The sequence below is a fragment of the Gorilla gorilla genome, chromosome 6 (genome assembly GCF_029281585.2).
Source record: "Gorilla gorilla gorilla isolate KB3781 chromosome 6, NHGRI_mGorGor1-v2.1_pri, whole genome shotgun sequence".
NCBI classification, from domain to species: Eukaryota; Metazoa; Chordata; class Mammalia; order Primates; family Hominidae; genus Gorilla; species Gorilla gorilla.
This window is the reverse complement of record NC_073230.2, coordinates 22,106,254-22,126,227: the sequence shown is the minus strand read 5'-3', so window position 1 is coordinate 22,126,227 and position 19,974 is coordinate 22,106,254. Positions and strand designations below refer to the sequence as shown.

At 34.5% G+C, this 19,974-nt stretch overlaps 1 protein-coding gene across 13 annotated transcripts in view; it reads left to right on the top strand.

The window, feature by feature from the left end:
- DGKB (diacylglycerol kinase beta) overlaps positions 1-19,974 on the top strand; it is a 760,061-nt gene that overhangs the window by 223,205 nt on the left and 516,882 nt on the right. For all 13 annotated transcript variants that reach the window (XM_031013463.2, XM_031013457.2, XM_031013455.2 and 10 more), the window contains 3 exons: positions 1,317-1,405; positions 1,489-1,605; positions 11,113-11,211. In XM_031013463.2, the coding sequence (XP_030869323.1) occupies positions 1,317-1,405; positions 1,489-1,605; positions 11,113-11,211 (305 nt within the window). The remainder of the gene's footprint in view (positions 1-1,316; positions 1,406-1,488; positions 1,606-11,112; positions 11,212-19,974) is intronic.

Here is a 19,974-nt window from a genome sequence, read left to right as displayed (position 1 = left end):
GAACTATTTACGAATTTTAATAAAGTTACCTGAAATTTGCCATGTGTAACATAGTCTCTGACAGCTACGTTTGAAAGTTTAGTTACATGTTAGTTACACTAGAACATTCTCCCTATACAAAGGAAGTACTTTGTTTTTAAAGTTCTATTATATTTAAGAAAAGGAATTTTTATGGTAGAGTCTGTTAACAAGAACACATAAAACAAAATGATAAGTCTCAAATAAGATGAGTGATATATGAGGAATGAGAATTTTGCTCATAAGTTTTTACTGATTAGTGTGGTGAATGCAATATTCAATATTATTTTTAATACGGAGGAGAAGAGAAAACATGTTTTCTCCCTCAATGTTGCCAAAGAAAATCACAGATATGAATATTCTGGGAGAGTTTTACTATATAAATATTATTTGGATTTAGTGTTTTCCATTTTAATTTGAGGCAGTGGTTAGTTTTTTGTTTTTGTTTTTATTGAGGAGGCTACGTGTTTATTTTTAAGTACTGTTTTATATATTTATGCTTTTAGAACCCTTAATCTGGAATCAACATTTTATTAGAAGAACACATGTAGTTGACCCTAAATCATATTCAGACTCAAACCATAAAGAATTTGAAGATGCCAAAAATGTATGTCTTGGTTTTCTGACACATATTATATATATACATAGATACATATATTTGCTTATGTGTATGTATACATTTGCATAGTAACATAAATTTTTCCATATGTATACAATATGCCGCCCAGCAAAGGCTGTTGCTTTTGGACAAACGATGCCATGATGGCAAGTGAAGGATGAATTTTCACCAAAGGCCTGGCATGTATGATGAAATCTCTTCTCTGGAAATAGACTAATCAGCCATTTAAGATTTAGATAAGAGACAAAATAGCATAAACTCATGGGCTTTTATTCCCATACCCGCCAGCTGCTCTCATGCCTATACTTTGTAAAATATAGATCCCTTCCTTCTAGCAAATGACACCAAGCCATTTGGCAGTCATCAATTTGTCTTTAATATTTTTGTCATCTGGGAATTATTGTGAAAAATTTGAGTGAGGACTGATTTAATTAAGCATTTCCTGCTATGCCATGATAGAGGAGCCTTGGTTTTTCACATGCATAATATTTCCTGTACTAATTGGCCTTTTATATTCCATGGTAAAAACAGTCGACTTGGACTTCTCCTTGATGTGGCTGATTGGATTGATTAGGGAGCAGTGGATATGAAATGAGGTTCTGTTAATGTCATTCTTTCTCTATAAAATTACAACCAGGACCAGGATTAGCTCTGAATTTGTGTACCTGTTTCCTTTCAGTCTGCAAGTACACAGTCCATGAGCGCTGTGTGGCTCGAGCACCTCCCTCTTGCATCAAGACCTATGTGAAGTCCAAAAGGAACACTGATGTAAGTTTGTGTGCATGCTTGCTTTCTGAAGGTGGCCATTATGTGGTGTGTCCTCTTATCACAATGATGTCATTCTGTTCTAGGTCATGCACCATTACTGGGTTGAAGGTAACTGCCCAACCAAGTGTGATAAGTGCCACAAAACTGTTAAATGTTACCAGGGCCTGACAGGACTGCATTGTGTTTGGTGTCAGATCACAGTGAGTAACAATTGGAAAACAAATCCCAGCATTCACCCACACTGAAGACATGTATATCATACTCTCTGAAAGTCCTACCCTAGAAGGGCTTCCTGAAACTGAGTGTAAGCATAAAACCATGGAAACTTCTCATTTCAGCTTGTTTGCAAAGAGATAGGCTCAGGGTCAGATTTGTCCCCATAGAGTCCTGAATTTTAGAGCTGGTGACAATCTAAGAGATGATACCATGGTATGGTTTTTAAACTGTGTTCCATGGAGTGTTAGAGGTTCCCGGGAAGGTAATCAGAGACCATGGCTAGGAGTAAGCAATAAGAATAGGATACTGTTTGGGTAGAACTCAGCTCTCCCTTTGCTCCACAACCCTGTTTAATAAGGGTTTTCTGGTTTGCTTATTGTAAATTTATTTTAGTCATAAAATCTATGGGCTTAAAAGGGTTAGAAAAATGAACAATGAGCTTCAATGATTTCAGTAAATAGTGAAGACTAAGACCAAAAAAAGTTAAGCAAATTGTCCTTGACCACGTGACTAGATAGAAGGGCAAGTAGTCCGTGTTTTATTTAGGTCTTGATGCATCTAAAAATTCATCTTACGCTTCTTCCAACATATTGTTGCCTTCCTGTTTCAGTTAAATCATACATTGGGGTATAAGAGAGACTGATGTAAATGCTAGTCTTGATGGTGTTCACAATTAAGTAAGAAGAGATAAATTGGTCTTTTCTGGGACACTTTGGAATTTCACCTGGTTTGATTGACTGTCAAATCTAGCTTGAAAAAATTTTTGGAATGAATGCAGTTGTTAGATGGTACTTCTACAGTTATATGTGTAATTTCTGTAAGTTAATTAGAATCACACATTTTCAATAATAGCTATTTTTGATAATGTTGTACAAAATATTTATGGGGCTGAGGTTTTGTTTCCCAGCTTAGAGTGAGTATTCGTGTTACAGGACTAACGTTTTTACTTTTGTCAGAATAAAACAGTAGGAGGCACTGAATCAGTTAAGTAAATAACTGTCTCCACTGTGTCCCCAAGTGCCCCACCCTCAACCCAGGGCTTAAACAATTCTCTTAAATGCTCTCTCTTTCTCTCTCACACACACACATACACACACACTCACACACACACATGCACACTCATACAGAATGATGAGAAAAACAACTGACTTACTTTTCAAAAATACAATTAAGTACTTTCCTTTAAATGAACACATTTTCTGCAGTCATTTTCAGCTATTAGTTAAATTATGTTTACATTTGAAATTTTCTTAATTATGAAAGATATTTTTTTAAAGGTGTTTGGTTAGTATAATAAAATGTCTAACGATGATTCAAATTTTACACATGAATTACTCAAACATTGAATTCCCAGTTTTAAGAAGATCATAACTACTTCATTTTTAAAAACATTCATGTAGATTTTTAAAAACCAGTTTTTTTTTCTTTTGCTAAGCATTTACAAACATATGTCATTTTTGTTTCTGACCTTGTAGGGAGCTTCCTCTTATTTTTTTCATATAGTGAATATTTCACTGGTTATATCTTAAGTTTAACATAAGCTGAGATTAGATAATATTAGAAATAATTTCTTCTTTGTATCTCCAATTGTTTTCCTATTCTCCATAAATTACAAACTTATTGTCTTAGGTTTATTATTCATATTTTCTTTTTTAGTTCTTGAAAAATCAATGTTTTTAAGTGTGTACTCAGTTTGAACCCTCTAAAAACATGCATTGCTGCCTTTTCTAATGGAAAAGCTTTCAAAGCTGTTAGAATTTTCTGTATTTGAATTCTCTCATTCTTTCTCTATTTAATCTCCATGAAGTCTGTCTTCTACCCTTTCCAGTCATGGGAACCACTGTCCTCAAAGTTACCATTGCTAGTTGTCTCTTCCTGGTACACAAAGCATCTTAAAATTCTTCCTTTCCTTGTATTATATTCCATTTTGTTTTCCTCATGGTTTTGCTTTTTGTTTTTCTCATTGTTTTCATGGTTCTTCTTATCTGGTACTTCAGAATCCACACCTAGCCCTACCATTCACAAGTTATTCATTTTTCTTTGGTCTTGATCCTGACCCTAGCCTTACAAGAAAAGAGGCACTTTCTTTTACAGGAAAAAGGATTTCACTTTTCAATAGACTGTACTTTTAAAAATCTAAATATCATACCTCCCAAATCAGATAAGACAATATACCCTTAACATTTTATTCTTACACTAAATACCATTGAATAGCTGAATGTGATTTTGTTTGTCATTATGGCAAAGCACAACATAAAGAGCAAATGTCTTAAATCCCCAAGTTCAAAATTATTAATAAATAAATCAATTAATCAATCTCAAAGTTCTATTTAGGAAACAAGGCTAACCAGGGATCTCTGGTGGAGTTAAGGCAGAGTCAGAAAGAAAAAAAAAAGGCTGTCCTCTTACTAAGCTCTCTAAAGTCCTGAGACTTTTATCCATCCTCAGCCTTATTTTCTATAAACAATGAGCTCTAGGGGTCTTATGGGTATTAAGTTCATAAAACACAACTTGTGCAAATTTTTAAAAAGTTATCATATATCCAGGAGACTCTATCAGTTTCTCAAAAGTCACTTCAGCCTCCATCCAGTTCCGGATTTTTAATTTTAAGCAATTTTAGGGACACATTTACTTAATTATTGATTTTGTGCCTTGGTTAAACAGGATATATTTACCTCAGAACATTTGTGTATTTAGTAGTATTTATAGTTTTCTATTGAGCCATTGCATGAAAATTTCAGCATAAAATTGATCTGCTCTTGACTGATGAGTATCTACTACTACTGCTTGCCTTTAAACAACTGAATGTACTTTCTTTTGCTCTTACACTTTCCAGAAAGTACTATGGACATAACAAAGAGATAGCAGAAGTTATGGGAGTAATGGGATATGGCGCTGTCAGTGCTGGCTTCAGAAAGGCCTATCTGAAATTCGGGTTCCGTGAAGAATATATTGTAGAGAGAAACAGAAAGAATGATGCTTGGCTTTCTTTCAGGGTTTGTCCAAAAGCCATTACTTCCTTTTATATATGACTTTTGGAAATGATTTGACTGTTGCAACTCAGACCAACCAGATTCTTAAGATCGTCTCCTCACTTACTAGTTGTGCCATCTTGGGCCATTTATGTAACCAGTTTAGACAAATTTCCTAATGTGTCAAATGGAGTTAATGATACCTAAGTTATTAGATTATTATGAGGATTAAAGGGGCAAAAAATCTCTGTAGATATGTTTAGGACAAGACCTCATACATATTAAGTGCTTAGTAAGTAACAATTATATTTGTGGGTATTATGAAATACATTTGGGTGCACATAAACCAATCCCTGGATTCCAGAGGGCACTCCATGAAGAACACTTACGTCATTTCTCTCTCACCTGTACAAGGATGGATAGTTGTACAGTCTGAGTCAGAACAGCACCTGCATGCACTCAAAAAAACATCCAGAATCCTGTGGTCCTGAATCTCACTAAATCCTAAGCCCAACTGACTGATTTTTATTCCCAAAGACGGTTACTACAACTCTCTCATTCTATCAGACCTGGTATTGTCATGCTTCCAGTCATTGGAAAAAAAGTTTGAAGTCAATTTTTTTTACTCTTGTCTTTTACCTTTATCTCTTGTACACAACCTGTCACTGAGTCTTGTCATTTCCTACTTAAAATATCTCTCTCAGATTTGAGGTTTTGTCTCCACATTCGCAGCCCTAGTGCAAGCTCTTAGCACCTCTTGACTAGATTAGAGTCAAAATCTCTTGGCTCATCTCCCTAACAGAAGGTACTTTTCCTATAATGCAGGCTGCATACCACCTCCAGAAAGATCTTCTGAAAATACTAGTTTGTTATATGCCTTCTTTAGCAATCTATAATAGTTCTGTGATAATAAATGCAGCCCTCAACACCCCTTGCATCAAGTTGGTTTTTAGTTCTTTAGAAATCAGAATCAAACCTAAACATAACTGTATATAATATTCCTCTTCTACACGCACCCTCTGCCATAGCTGTGTATTTCTGTTGGCAGTCCCCTGGGGAGGCCATGTTTCCCTCATGCCTACTATTTTGTTCATCCCGGTCCCTTGAATGCACCTATCTTAAATTCTAATCATACTTTAGGAAACAAGTTAGGTTACCTGTCTTCCTTGAAATTTTTCTTGACACTAATATATCTTGATTCTGAATAGTTTCTGTACTTACATTCCACATCCAAAGGAAAAACTCAAATGCTCTCCATTGGTTTCACACCACGGTCTAACATTGTTTGCACTGTTAACTATAGCCCGCTCCTGTTGCTTGTCCATGTCACACATTTTTTCCTAATCACCTGAAGTTCTTGACAAAGTACTGAGTGTAGAGAAGGCTTCAGTAAGATCACTTTAATCTCTGATATGCTATTCTCACAGTAGAATATTAAATTTCAAACATATGTCCTATTTAAGTTTTGTTTTATAGTATCATCCTGTAATACTCAAATCTCCATCAGGTATGCAAGTAAGCTTAAATGAATACTTAAGAATCAATTTTCACACCCATTTTTCAGTTCATACTTGCAGTTTCTTGATTTACTAGTTGGCTATCTTGTAGATATAAAGTTAGGCTCTTAGAATGAAATTTTCTGTTCATTTGTAAATCTAGCCACTTCAAAATTAAAAATACGAAAAGCTTAGGAAAGATCAGTGGAAAACTGCCTTCTGATAATTAGGCAACCAGTCTCTGTGTTTTATATTTCAATCCTCTGTGACAGGCAAAATATTCACCTCAGTCCTCTTTCGTGTCTTGATTACTAACATCCTTAATATCCCACTGCTTATACCTGTTCATTTCTTCTGAAAGTGTGTTTTCTTGACCTTCGTTGTATAACATGTTGTGAATCATTGCTTGTCAGGGTAAGCTCTCACTGGTCAGGCAGGACTCACCAGGATGGGAAGTTGAGGGATTTTATTTAGGCTTGAAAAAAGAACACCTATTTCATAAAAATGAATTACTAACTTTTGCTATGATATAGAGATAATATTGTTTATTAAGATACTAAATTCCTAACAGTAATGTTTAAAGGTTTCCAATGCCATGGAAACATTTCTGCTTCAGTAAATGCCAGTCTTAGGAAGTACCCCAAACTGCAAAATATTAGGGGCCAGTGTAATGGGTGAACCAGTAAATATGTGCCTCCAAATCAGGCCTTCAAATTTTTCTTTAGAAAAATAGCTTATTTCTCTTCTTATTTTCCTCTAAATTCCTATGAACACTTAGTTTCCATTTTTCCTGCTTTTGACTTCTCAGATTCCATTTTCTTCTCTGACCAGCACAGCCACTCTTCCTAACTCCATCCATAGAATTATATGCCGGCACACATGCACACAGACATCCACACACTATCTTTTTCTTTCTATCTTGAGACAGCTTTTTCTAATAAACATAGATCTGGCTCTAAATTAGGTGCTACTGGAAGTTGTCATAAACTCTGAAATTATTTCCAAGTGTTTAATTCACTTCCAGGAAAAGCTGGTTTCTATTATATGATTTTCCTACATATGGCACTGAATCCCTTAACATGAATGGGAATTTCTGGATGTATATTTAAAAATGAGCTAAGGATTTCTAGCCTTAGCTTGAAAAAAATACAAAGATAACTGAACAAAAATGTTTTTTTTAAATTTTAAATAGTAAACAATTGATTTTCTCTGGTGCGCTATTGGTTATTTTACTAAAGAGGCAGCATCTTCAATGCTCTAGTTCATTTCTATTCTTGATGAGGACCTTGGTGTTTAGGATTTCGCTGATTTGGGATATAGGTTATCTTTAAAACAATAGTCAGCCTTCAGCATCTTATTTACACTGAGAAGGACTCAGGTGTGTCTTTTTCTTATATTCTTGTCCACGAAATATGATGACAAGTTTAAGCAACTTTCTATTGTTGATGATATTCACTTATTTAATTTTTTTATTTTTAATTTTGTGGGTACTTAGTAGGTATATACATTTATGAGGCACATGAGATGTTTTGATACAGGCATGCAATGTGAAATAAGCACATCATGGGGAACGGGGTATCCATCCTTTCAAGCATTTATCCTTTGAGTTGCAAACAATCCAATTACCTTCTTTAAGTTGTTTTAAAGTGTACAATTAAATTATTACTGACTGTAGTCACCCTGTTGTGCTATCACATAGTAGGTCTAATTCATTCTTTCAAACTATAAAAAGCTTTTCATTGAAGGAAAGTGTACATACAGAAAGGCATTTATATCCAAAGGGCAGAGCCCAGTCAATTTTCCCCACATGAATATTCTGTAAGCAGTACCTGATCAGGAAACAAAATATTACCAGTATCTTAAAGAAAAAAATTTGTAGCTTTTGAATTCTATTGTATAATTTTGTTGATTTTTGCTTTTTAAAATAGACTTTATGATTTAGAGCAATTTTAAGTTCACAGCAAAAATGATATTCACTTTTACACTTTATAGGTGGTCCTGAAAATGATACGCATTTTTCACATTGGCTTTCACATTGTATATTTTTTCCTCAAGTATATCTCCAAGAAATATGATGCATAAACTAAACCTGTCAGACAAATTTGATTCACGACTTGTAAAATGATCCGTACTCCTAACATGATGCCCTCAGTTTTAACACTCTTGGCTACAAACAACGTCATAATGTTGATGGTTATGCAAATGTATTTATTAGCTGCCAGATTCTAGTCTTAATACAAGCATAAGGTATTCCTGCATATTATCAAATATAGACTTCTTGGTTAGGAGAATTTTCTTGCATTGTGTGACTCTGTTTAACAGGTGATAGTATGGTTAGTAAACTTATAGATCCTCCTATGTCTTGGGGAGTGCCTTACGACCACCTAGACAAAACTCAGGACCACAGTGGCAATCAAACTGGGAAATCCCACACTAGCTTTATTTGGCTCTGCAAAGACCAGAATTTCATGGAATCAATTGTCAGTACCTATGCTCTGAAACTCCCAAATCCCAATATACAGAGTTGCCCCTTCACACACACTCTGGTAAGCTCATCTATTGCATGATTCTATCTGAGTCTTCGATTCTTTCCTTCCTTCTGGGAAACTAGCCTAAATGCCCCTAAACTATCATTAAATTAATTTTATTTTTGCCATCCTTTCTTATATCAGTAACCCTCAAATAACTATACAGAGAGCTTAGTCGTCCTTTACCATATCAGTTGCAAATTGTTGGAAACACATGGATGGAGGCGTGGAGGAGGCTGAGGCCTCTGACTGCATCTGTAGTCAGTGTTGGCATAAGACTCAGTATGTCCTGCCCCTGTGGCCTTCAGAGTCACATGTTTAGCTTTACACTGTAATCAAGAATAATATTTCAACACTTTATTGCTGTAAACACAAATAGGTTTTTATCTCGGATCTGTTTTTTGTAGAGGGTTCTTAGAGTCTGTTTTCTCAGTTTTAAGGAAGTTCCCCAAGATTAAAGAGCCAAAGCTCTTTCTCTGTGACATCCATAGTGCAGCAGAGTCTTAAGACCCATAATCTCTCTTTGGTTTTAGTGCCGTTTTCATAGTACTGGGTTTATTAGTTTCCTAGGGCTGCTGTAACAAAATGTCATATAATAGGTGCCTAAAACAACAAGAATGTATTCACTCATAGCTCTGGAGGCTAGAATTCCAAATGTCAGCAGGTCATCCTCCCTCTGAAGGCTTTCTGGAAGAATCCTTTTCTGCTTCTTCCTAGCTTCTGGTGGTTGCCAGCAATCCCTGGAATTCTTTGTCTTGTAGTGCATCACTCAGATATCGACCTATGTTATCAGATGGACTTCTCCTCTCTGTGCCGTTGTCTCTCTGTCCAGATTCCCCTCTTCTTATAAGGACACCAGTCATTGGATTAGCGTCCAGCTAAACCAACATCTTAACTTAAATACATCTAGAAAGACCCTATTTCCAATTAAGTTCACATTCAAAGGTCCCAGAAGTTAGGACTTCAGCATATCTTTTGGGAGAAATTGATCCATCCCAACACTTGCTAATCTGTTAACTCTAAATCCGAACATCCATGGCCATGGCAGATTCTAAGAAAGTTAATTACTAGGTCCAATAAATTAATAATACATTTTAAATAAGTCACTAATTTTATTTTGAGGAAACTATACCTTTTAATTTGCTCTGAGTATCAGTTTATTTAGTTCTATTGTGCATTCAGTTGCTTCTCTATCTTCAACACTTCTTGCCTCTTGACAAAGACCAGTAGTGCCTAATACAATTAAATCACTTTTTTATAGAGAAGTTTATATGCCCCTGAGAAGCAGAGCTGCTAATTATGGATGAACATGTAAAGATACTTTTATTTCATGTAATGTAACCTAATGGGCATTAATTACAGTACAAGTCATCTTAACTCCAGTGCAGGGAGTTAGCATGACAGCAGTGTTAGATTCTAGGACCGCAGAAATACCTCTTTGATACTGTTCTATTACTAAAAATAAATCAACACTCATTAGACTCCCATGCTTAGATAATTATTAACTGCTCACAAAGGTATGTATGTTGTGGAAATTAATGCAGCCAAGGCTTAAATGAGGTAGCTTTTGATTCAAAATGGAAAAATAATGTGGCTCTTTTTTGTTTTGAACATAACATGTTATCTTATTGAAATGTATATTTTTTTCTAAAGTATGAAGAGTTCATATCAAATTAATGCATAGTGCAGGAGGGAGAAATCTCTAGATGCCCTCAAGCAAGTATTATTTTACCAAATCTGTGTAATTCTTTAAAAAACTACCATCTCAGTTTTAAAACATCACTATTTAAAACACCACGTTATAACACCTTAATGTAAACTTATGACCAGGTTAATAAAAATATTAGTTTGGGCTCATACATATTAAAAAATAAATAGAACATTGTATGATTATATACTAACTTAACGTTGAGCTGATAAATACAATATACAGAAAAATTTTTATAATCATAATCATCTTCTTTTATTTATATCCTGCTCCTACTGAGATGAATCTCTGGTTACATTTACATATTGAATTACAAAGTTAAAACTAATGATGGGATCAATTATGCCCCATACTGAGCTGTGCACTTTGGAATGACTTTGAGAAAACAGGAGGGTCAAAAAAAAAAAAAAAAAAGCATACACAGGCACAGTGGTTTCAAGATTATGCTAACAGATAAGCAAAGGAAGAACTGTAATGGACAATAATTTGTGTTTGTCAAAGAAATCAGGGTTCTTTGGTGCAAAACCTAAAGTACATTTTTAATATAAACATTTCTGAGAAGTATAAAATGTGTAGAATGGGTCACAGAAGCTGCTAGATGGTTTATTTAGGGTACATATATAAGGACAAATGTATTATGAATTCCTTTATGACTCTGTTTATTTGCTCTTATAATTTCTTTATTGTACTTTTAATGTGTTTGCTGTATCTCGATTGAAATATAATCTCCCCCATGTTAGGCATTGTCATGTAGAATTTGATACTATCCCCCTTTCTGTTTTTCTAGCTGCATAATAAATGTGCTTCTCATCTAAAACCTGAGTGTGACTGTGGACCTTTGAAGGACCATATTTTACCACCCACAACAATCTGTCCAGTGGTACTGGTGAGTTTTTCCTTATCATTCTACTATAACTTAGGATTGCTGTGACTTATCAGTCTCGTATACCATTAAAAGCTTCTAGAGATAATTTTTCATCAATCAAGGTAGAAGTATATAGATCTAAAATACGTCGTTACTCTGAAACAGAACACCTTTGTCCACTATATTTTCTTTTTCCTTCTGTCAAAATACGCTTTCTAGAACAATATGCTTGAAATGACGCTGACTCAGGTTTTATCACTTAGTCATGCTGTACTTACCAGGAATTGTAAAGGCAGAACACTTCAACATTTTATATATTTTATAGATCTAGCTTCCCAGAATAATGAAGTTATTCTTATGGGCAATTTTGCTGGAGATGCACATTATATATCTGCAACGTTGAGGGTTGCAACCTCTCATCTAGGTTACAGGCTACCTAAAATGATGACACATCCATGAAGAAAGTTATGCACTGCTATTAGCTGTTTTTTTAAAATAATTTTTATTGAACAATAAATTTAACTACCTGCAAAATAATTACTTAATTCAATAAATATAGAAGTGAAAATGCATGAGTAAAGTAACTATGAAAAGAATGAACCTTGGTAGGAAGAGAAGCAGATATTCAAATAATATTCTTATTCAAAACCCAAATTACTTTGAAAATTAAAGTTATTTTAAAAAACGAACTATTTTATATCCATGATGCACTTCTCATTTTGAAAAACAACATGGAAATTAAATGGCTGGAACTTCCATTTGATATAATAAAATTATAACAACTAACAAATGATAGAAAAATACTTTTCTAAAGGTCAACCTAGAAATTAATCATATTACTCATTTTGTACCACTTATGATTCATTTTGTAATTATCTGTAAAATACTGGTTGTATTTTAAATGCCTTTATTTCACAAAATTATTAAAAATGCTTCATTTTCTCAAACTACAAAAATAGAGGAAAAGAAAATACCTCCATATTGCTGAGTATAGCAATAACTAATTCTAAATTTCCTTTCTTCATGTAAGGTTTATTAGACATCTTATGGTAAATAAGGTTAATTAAATAAAATGAGAGCCATACAAAAATACTTTACATTTTAGGTTAATTTAAATGTTGTTTTTATTCATTTAAGTGTTGTCTTGAAGACTTCTAGAATTTTTGTATTATTTATATTCTTATTTTAAAATACGGCAATTTTACTGGTTTAGATGCATTTTTGATCTCAGATTTTAACTCTAAGATGAGATCTATGATTTCTTCCTACTACCCATCCGTCTGTGCAAGACCCCACTCAATTCAGTGAGCCTGGGGTCTGCCTCCTTGGCCCACTTATGTCAACCTCTAGTTATATAAATTCAAATATAAGGTGTATTCTTTTTATTATGCTATCACTTCTTTTTTTGAGAGGATCAAATGTAAAGAGCGTGTGTTACGTGAATTTTCTCGTCTTTGAACAATCTTGAAAAATCTTTCATTGCTGTTTTTAGACAGTTTTTATTCTGAAGATTTATCTCCAATCATTAAATATCCCCACAGTTTTAATAATTTATATCTCAGCATTTGTTGTTTACCATTTTTGTGGTACTATCTACTCTGAAGTGTGTGATGACTACTGAGCATTTCGTCCTTCCAAAATGTCTACCTTTCATTGACTTCCATTATACCTCACTCCTGGTCCTTTCTCTGTTTCTCTGGATACTTGCTTTCAGTATCTTTCCTGGGTTCACAATGTCAACATGCCCATGTCAGTGCATCCCTGGATTCTACCCTTCTATGTTATGGCATTCCTCTCTTAGTATTCTTCTCGATGAGATCTTGTTTATTCAGTTGATTGCATTACCATGTTAATTTATATTCAGCTCATTATCCTAAATTCCAAACCTAGAACTGCCACCTGCAGGACCCATATTATTTTAAGTGCATATACCCGATATATTATTATTTACTACTGCAATAATTATAGCTCTTTTGATTGAGCATATATACTATCCCAGAGACTATGCTAAAATATTATTTAATTTATTCAGTAAATATTCATTGCATGCCTAGTATGTGCCAAACAGTATTATAGGTAGGAAAGAAAACATTAAAAGCAAAGACAAATCTTTGCTTTTATGGAGTTTACATTCCAGCAGGGGTAATGTAGACAATAAACAATAAAGATAAATAAATTATTTAGTACCTGGTTGTACTAAAATACATAAACAGAGTAGAATGTTGATTCCTGAAGATATGAAGAGGGGAGGAGTGGGGAGATGTTGGTCAAAGAGTACAAAGTTGCAGTTATGTAAGATGAATAAGTGTAGAAATCCAATGTACAGTATGATGACTATAGCTAATATTGTATAACATGGCTGGGCATCGTGGCTCACGCCTGTAATCCCTGCATTTTGGGAGGTCGAGGTGGGTGGATCACTTGAGGTCAGGAGTTCAAGACCCGCCTGGCCAACATGGTGAAACCCCATCTCTACTAAAAATACAAAAAATTAGCCATACATGGTGGCAGGCACCTGTAATCCCAGCTGCTGAGGAGGCTGAGGCAGGGGAATCGCTTGAACCCAGGAGGTGGAGGTTGCAGTGAGCCAAGATTGCATCACTGCACTCCAGCCTGAGTGACAGAGTGAGACTCTGTCTCAAAAAAAAATGTGTGTGTGTGTATATATGTATATTATAACATACTGAAAATCTGCCAAGAGACTAGGTGCTCTTAACACACATACACACACACACATGCACACACACAAGGGTAACTATATGAGGAGATGTGAGGAGAAGGATATGTTAATTTGCTTAACTATAATAATTATTTCACTATGAATATTTACACTATTGAAAACAAAATAACAACAAATTTATTTATAGATCAAATAGGCATTTATTCATGAATTAGGACAGCATCTATTCTACAGAGTAGAATGAGAGCTCCCACCAGACATAGAACAGTGGATTTTGTAAGGTGGGAACAAGAAAACACAATAATACAAAACAAAAGCTGATTGTTTAACATCACGTTACTTCAGGTTACTCTTTGGGTAAAGAGTTAAAGGAGAGGTTACATCCTTATTATACCAAGTCAGGTAGACTTGAATTTCACATTTTTAGAAACAACTGATGTGTTCTGGGATTCAGTTTGCTTCCTTAAAATTTCAGCTTGATTATGTGACGCTTTAGTACAAGTTGTTTGTACTAAAGATTGGTTTACATTTTGGTTTGGTCTGGTCTGGTCTGTTGGGGCCTCCTGTAGGAGCTCAGTCCAAAACAATGGGCTTTGATAATTTTTGTTTAACAATATCAAAACATTAATTGTACAGTAATCATGTGCCTTAAATATATACAATAAATAAGTACTGGTTTTGTTTTCAATGTAAAGGGAAAAATTAAAGCAGAGAAAGAAGAAATGTTGGGGCTGCAGTGATAAAAGAGGCTGTCAAGATATTCATTGAAGAGACAGTTGAGTAGAGTTGAGTGATTTGAGGGAGTCACCCCTGTGGCTATCTGGGGACAGAACTTCACCAACAGATTCTGAGGCAGTAGAGACTCGACAGATCTCAAAGGCATTGGGGGGGATTAGTGGCTACCCCTGAGTGTATAGGAGGAAAAATAGAAGTTCAAAGATATCATACGATTTTTATATTTGGTGGGATAATTTAGGCCGTTGTAAAATCTTTAGCCTTTACTCTGAATAAAATAGGAAGCCATTAGAGGATTCTGACCAGAACCAGAAATTATCTGACTTATATTTTAAAAGGAACAATCTGTGTAGTGTTGAGGGGGCAACAATGGCAAAAAGATATAATACTTCTGTTTTCTCAAAGAAATAGAAACCTGGGTCATTAGCTAGAGTGAGGATGGTGCAAGATGTGTAAGAAGCCTGTGTCACCTAGGAAAGTGGGAACAAAATTGTTCAAAGAAACTGTGATTTTCAAGGAGAAAAGAGCAGCTACCTCTAGTTAATAATCATCCATTTAGTATATAATTCCAGTCAGCTTGGATGAATATATTTCTTTACTCACATTCAGTCATATTTATCTAGTTACATTCCAGCTTTATGAATGGAATAGGCACAGCCCAGTCTTCATGTGACTGTGTCTTTTGGCAAATGTGATGTACAGAGAGGGCAGTCAGAGAGTTGAGAATATATGCAAAGGAGTAATTGTAAGGCTTAATCATGGAATTTGAGCTGGAAATGAGGGAAGTAAGGACATTAAATATGAGGTACAGTAGTAGATTTTAGAAATAGTACATTGTAAATTACAGTGACGTCAAAGGTTGTTGGAATCAAGGTTAATGGTGTCAGGTTGAGAGTGAGTGAGGTAGGAATTGAGATTATGAAGGGGTATGGTTATAAGTAACACAATATATGAACTCATTTTGTTTTCACAGTGACAACATAAGATAAATATTATAATTGTTCCCATTTTACATATGAGGAAACTGAGAAACAAAGAGGTTAAGTAAATTTCCCAGTGTCCCATGAGTAGTACATGGCAATTTAGAAGTGGAGCCCGAGTGGTTATCACTCCAGAGCTGTGCTCTGAGATTTTCTCCAAATCCCAGTAGAGAGATTTTATCTGTTGTATCTCAGCTACTGAAACCTTCACACCCCAACTTTCCCAAACTAGAAACCTAAGTAGCATTTTTTATTTCTCATCTGGAATATAATATTACTCAATTCTATTCTAATGTTCTTAATCCTGTCTCTTTACTTCAGCTCAACTGTGACTGTCTTGTATACCAGCCTCACAAATTTTATTCTAGGATTGTCCCAGTAGGATCCTTGTGAACTACCTCCTTTCTGTACACCCCAACCTGCTTCCTGGGTCAACTTTCAAAAAATGCAAATATTATAAGTCTCTCTCACTCTTAAAATATTTTTGATGATTCCCTATTTGAATCCCAAACACTCTATTACAGTAAACAAGGGTCTTTAACTGGATCAACCTACTCAATCTGTCATATAGTACCTTATCCACTAGAAATCAAGGATAATTGAACTGCTTGTAATTCTTTAAGTACACTTGTTCTGTCAAGCCTTTGGGGTCTCGTATGTGTTAAATCAATCTAAATCACTTTGCTTTAAAATTTTGCCCACCTGGCTAAGTCAGAATTAAAAGGTTACTTTCTTGTCATGGAATAAAAATATTGACTGTTGTACACATTAACTATTTAAGTGATCATACTTCAAACAAATTAATGAAACTGTTCTGCCCACAAAATTGCTTAATCAGCTCCAGCTGATAGGCTCTGAGCCTTTTCAGTCTGCGAACTTTCAGTAACTTTCCAGGAATAATTTCACACTGCATGACCTGTAGCCCTTCATTTAAAGCAAATCATTAGTCCTCACATATATCATGTTGTTTTGGTTTTTATTATTTAATACCAGTTTCCTCTTTAAGAAATTGTATGCCCCAGTTTCTTTTGCTAATCTTCTCTAAGAGGAGCAGATGAGGTTCAGACTCAGTTAATACAAAGTGGATATTGATATTATCTCTATCACATTGTAGGAAATATTAGAGAACTTGAGATGCCTAGTTTTATTTTTTCCTTAGTCTTTGACTCTGTAGTTAGGAATTGGTTATTGAATGACCTCTATAAATACAGCGTGGATCCTTAATATCTGGTTGAAGCTCACATAGCCTTGTATCTTAATGACATACCACAAGGTCAAGATCCATAGCCATTGTCTTCTCATATTTTAGAACACCTTCTCCAGGGTCATTAAAAAAAATTTGTACCACCCTTCTCAGCCTTCCCATTCCTACCCAATAGTTGTTATAAGCTGTAGATTAATGATTCAGTAGATATATGCTCACCATTTCCAGAGATTAGCAAGGTAAGCATCTCCTCTGCACTGATGAAATGCTTTTTATAAGCATGCATTACAAATGGCTTTCACAGATAATTGGCCTTGATAATGGCTATTGCCATAAAAATGGGTTAAAATCAACTACTCTGAAATTAAAATTATTATCATATGATTTTTTCATTCAAATAAAAATTAAACAATGATTCCCTACATCAGATATAATTAGTTTTCTGAGGTTGCAATTGGCATCCAGTATCTTTTGAAAGTACTATCAAAAATCTATATTACTTAAAATTTATTTAATGCGGGATTTAGTTAAGATTTTTCCGTGACTGTGTTTAGGTACTTAGAATGCTTTTTTAAAAAAAAAAAATGTTCTGGTAACAATTATAGCTATAGTTCATTTACTGCCATATTGAAGAGAGGTCAGAAACTGTTTACAAAGGTAGATTTCCTTAAATCCTCCCCTTATTTTACTTTCAAAAAAAATGTAGGATGAATCCCAACTCATCGAGACTCATGATAAGCTGCTTAATTTATAAAAGGCCATTAACCCTTCCCAACTGATTGTCAAAACAGATGTTCTGCCTTTAATAGAATCTACTAAAAAATGCATTCTTGGTTCTTGCTGCAGATAACACACTGAAATCTCAGCTGGCCAATCCAAAACAAAGTGACATTGCAAATAAATTTTAATAATCTCATATGGAATATGGCCTAATGAGGCCATATGCAAGCCACTCACTCTTCTATGTTCTAATTTACCCCTAACTCAAGACAGATGTAGTCTATGTTGTTTTAGCCCTTCGCAGTTTCGCTTAAATTAAATTGGGCTTCAGCAATTATGTCATCAGCCTGCATTGAAAGGGAGTTTTAAAAATTAATCACATAAAACTCCCTATTTTAACAAAAAAAGATATGTTGGAAATGTCCTTCATTACCTGACAAAAGTTCTTCTCAGTTCTGTTTATCATGATGTTATCTCTTAGACTTCATGTGTCATTGCCATCATGCTTTTATTTTTTGTACTTAAGAAGCTTATAATTAAATTTATACTAACATTGAACTATGATATTGGAATATATGTTGTTTATTTGTATGTGTTTATATATAACTTTATTACTATTCTAGTCATAAATTTCTCTTCTGTTTCTCTGTAATGGCTTAAGTCCATACTTTTGAAATTATTTTGGGTAGTACATAAATTTGTGAGGTCACAGAAATCGATAAAATAAGCCTATAGAATCCCTTTGATTTTAGAGTAATCTCATATAGGAAGCTACAAATCTGATCAATTTCTCTAGAATTATATTTTAGTTTTACATTCATTCTAAGTTTTATATAATTTTTATGATGAGGTAAAGTGGCTCTTTAAGAGTGCACATATTTATGTAATTATTTTTCAGTTTTGGAGGGGCTTTTATTCAATTAATTCTGCCACCATCAACAAAAGAAGACTTGAGATATCTCATGAGAAAATCACATTTTAAACTTTGAAGAGTAAAATCAAGCAGATTATCACAAAAATCATTTCTGTTGTATTCACCTCCATGATTTAGTTTTGTTTTCTGTATGTACACATTTTGTATTATAATTTAAAAACAATATTCTTTATTTTAATTTAACTTTTAGGTTCAAGGGTCCATATACAGGTTTATTATATAGGTAAGCTTGCATCACGGGGGCTTGTTGTACAGATTATTTCATCACCCAGCTATTAAGCCTGCTATGCATTACTTATTTTTCCTCATCCTCTTCCTCCTCCCACCCTCCACCCTCTGTCGTTGTTGCCCTCTATCTGCCCATGTGTTCTCATCATCGAGCTCTCACTTATAAGTGAGAACATGTGGTATTTGATTTTCTGTTCCTACATTAGTTTCCTAAGGAAAATGGCCTCTAGCTCCATCCATGTTCTTGCCAAGAACACGATCGATCTTGAAGAGCAAGGTTCTTAATTCTCTAACAAAGAGGTTAATTACCTAGCCTTTTTTTCATATCAATATCAATATTTTATATTGATAAATTGGAATTATGAATGACATAGTGTTAGTATGCTGATTATTTAAAGTTGAAGTTGTATGATACGTAAGTAACCATTGTTTTATATGAATTGTTATTTTTATTTCTTAAAGGTACCTTTAAGATCATTGCATTATTTTTATACACAATATCTGCAGTGCTGGCTTTCTACTGTTTATTTTTCCTCTCTTTCCTCTTTTCTTCCTGCCTTCTTTCCTTCCTTCTTTCTTTTCTTCCTTTTTCTTCCCCTTAATTTTTACTAAAGACACTGGAGCTAAAAATCCAGGTAAGAGCAGTTGTCTTCTCTCCTGCAATTCAGAGTAAATTAGATGAAGCATCCAAAGAGGTTAAATATTATGGTGTGATAAATACTCACTTACAGGGGCTCTAGAGGTGGGAATCTTAATCCATTCCAAGGGAAAACAGTAAATGAAACTTTTTCTTAAAGAAATGATGTCTGAGCATAAATAGGTATTTTGAAGGAAAATGTAAAGTGATGTTTATATAAATAGTCTCAGTGACAAGAGAGTACATAGTGTGATCATGAAACTCCAAAATATTTTTTAAAGGGCATGTGTAAGGGTGAGGCTGGAGAGGGAGAAAATACAAGGTCCAAGATAATGGCTTCCTGGCCTGTCTTGTCAAGGAGATTGGCTTTATCCAATATAAATATGAGCGTAAATGATTAACTTTGTGTTGTAGAAAGACAGCTTTGCTAGCAGTGTGGTGTAAAAGAAATGTAAAGCAGGGAGCAGAAGAGATATGAGAGTATCACTAGGAGATTGCAATGTGAATAGTCAAGAGACATCAACAGAGAAAGAAAATTAGGCAACCAGGAGAGAAAACTGTAGCAGAGAGTAGAACATTAGGATTTGATGTGATTTCAAAATAGATTATTTTCAGATGATGGTAAGATCCAATATGCAGCCATGAATCTGGGTGGCTCAACTGAGG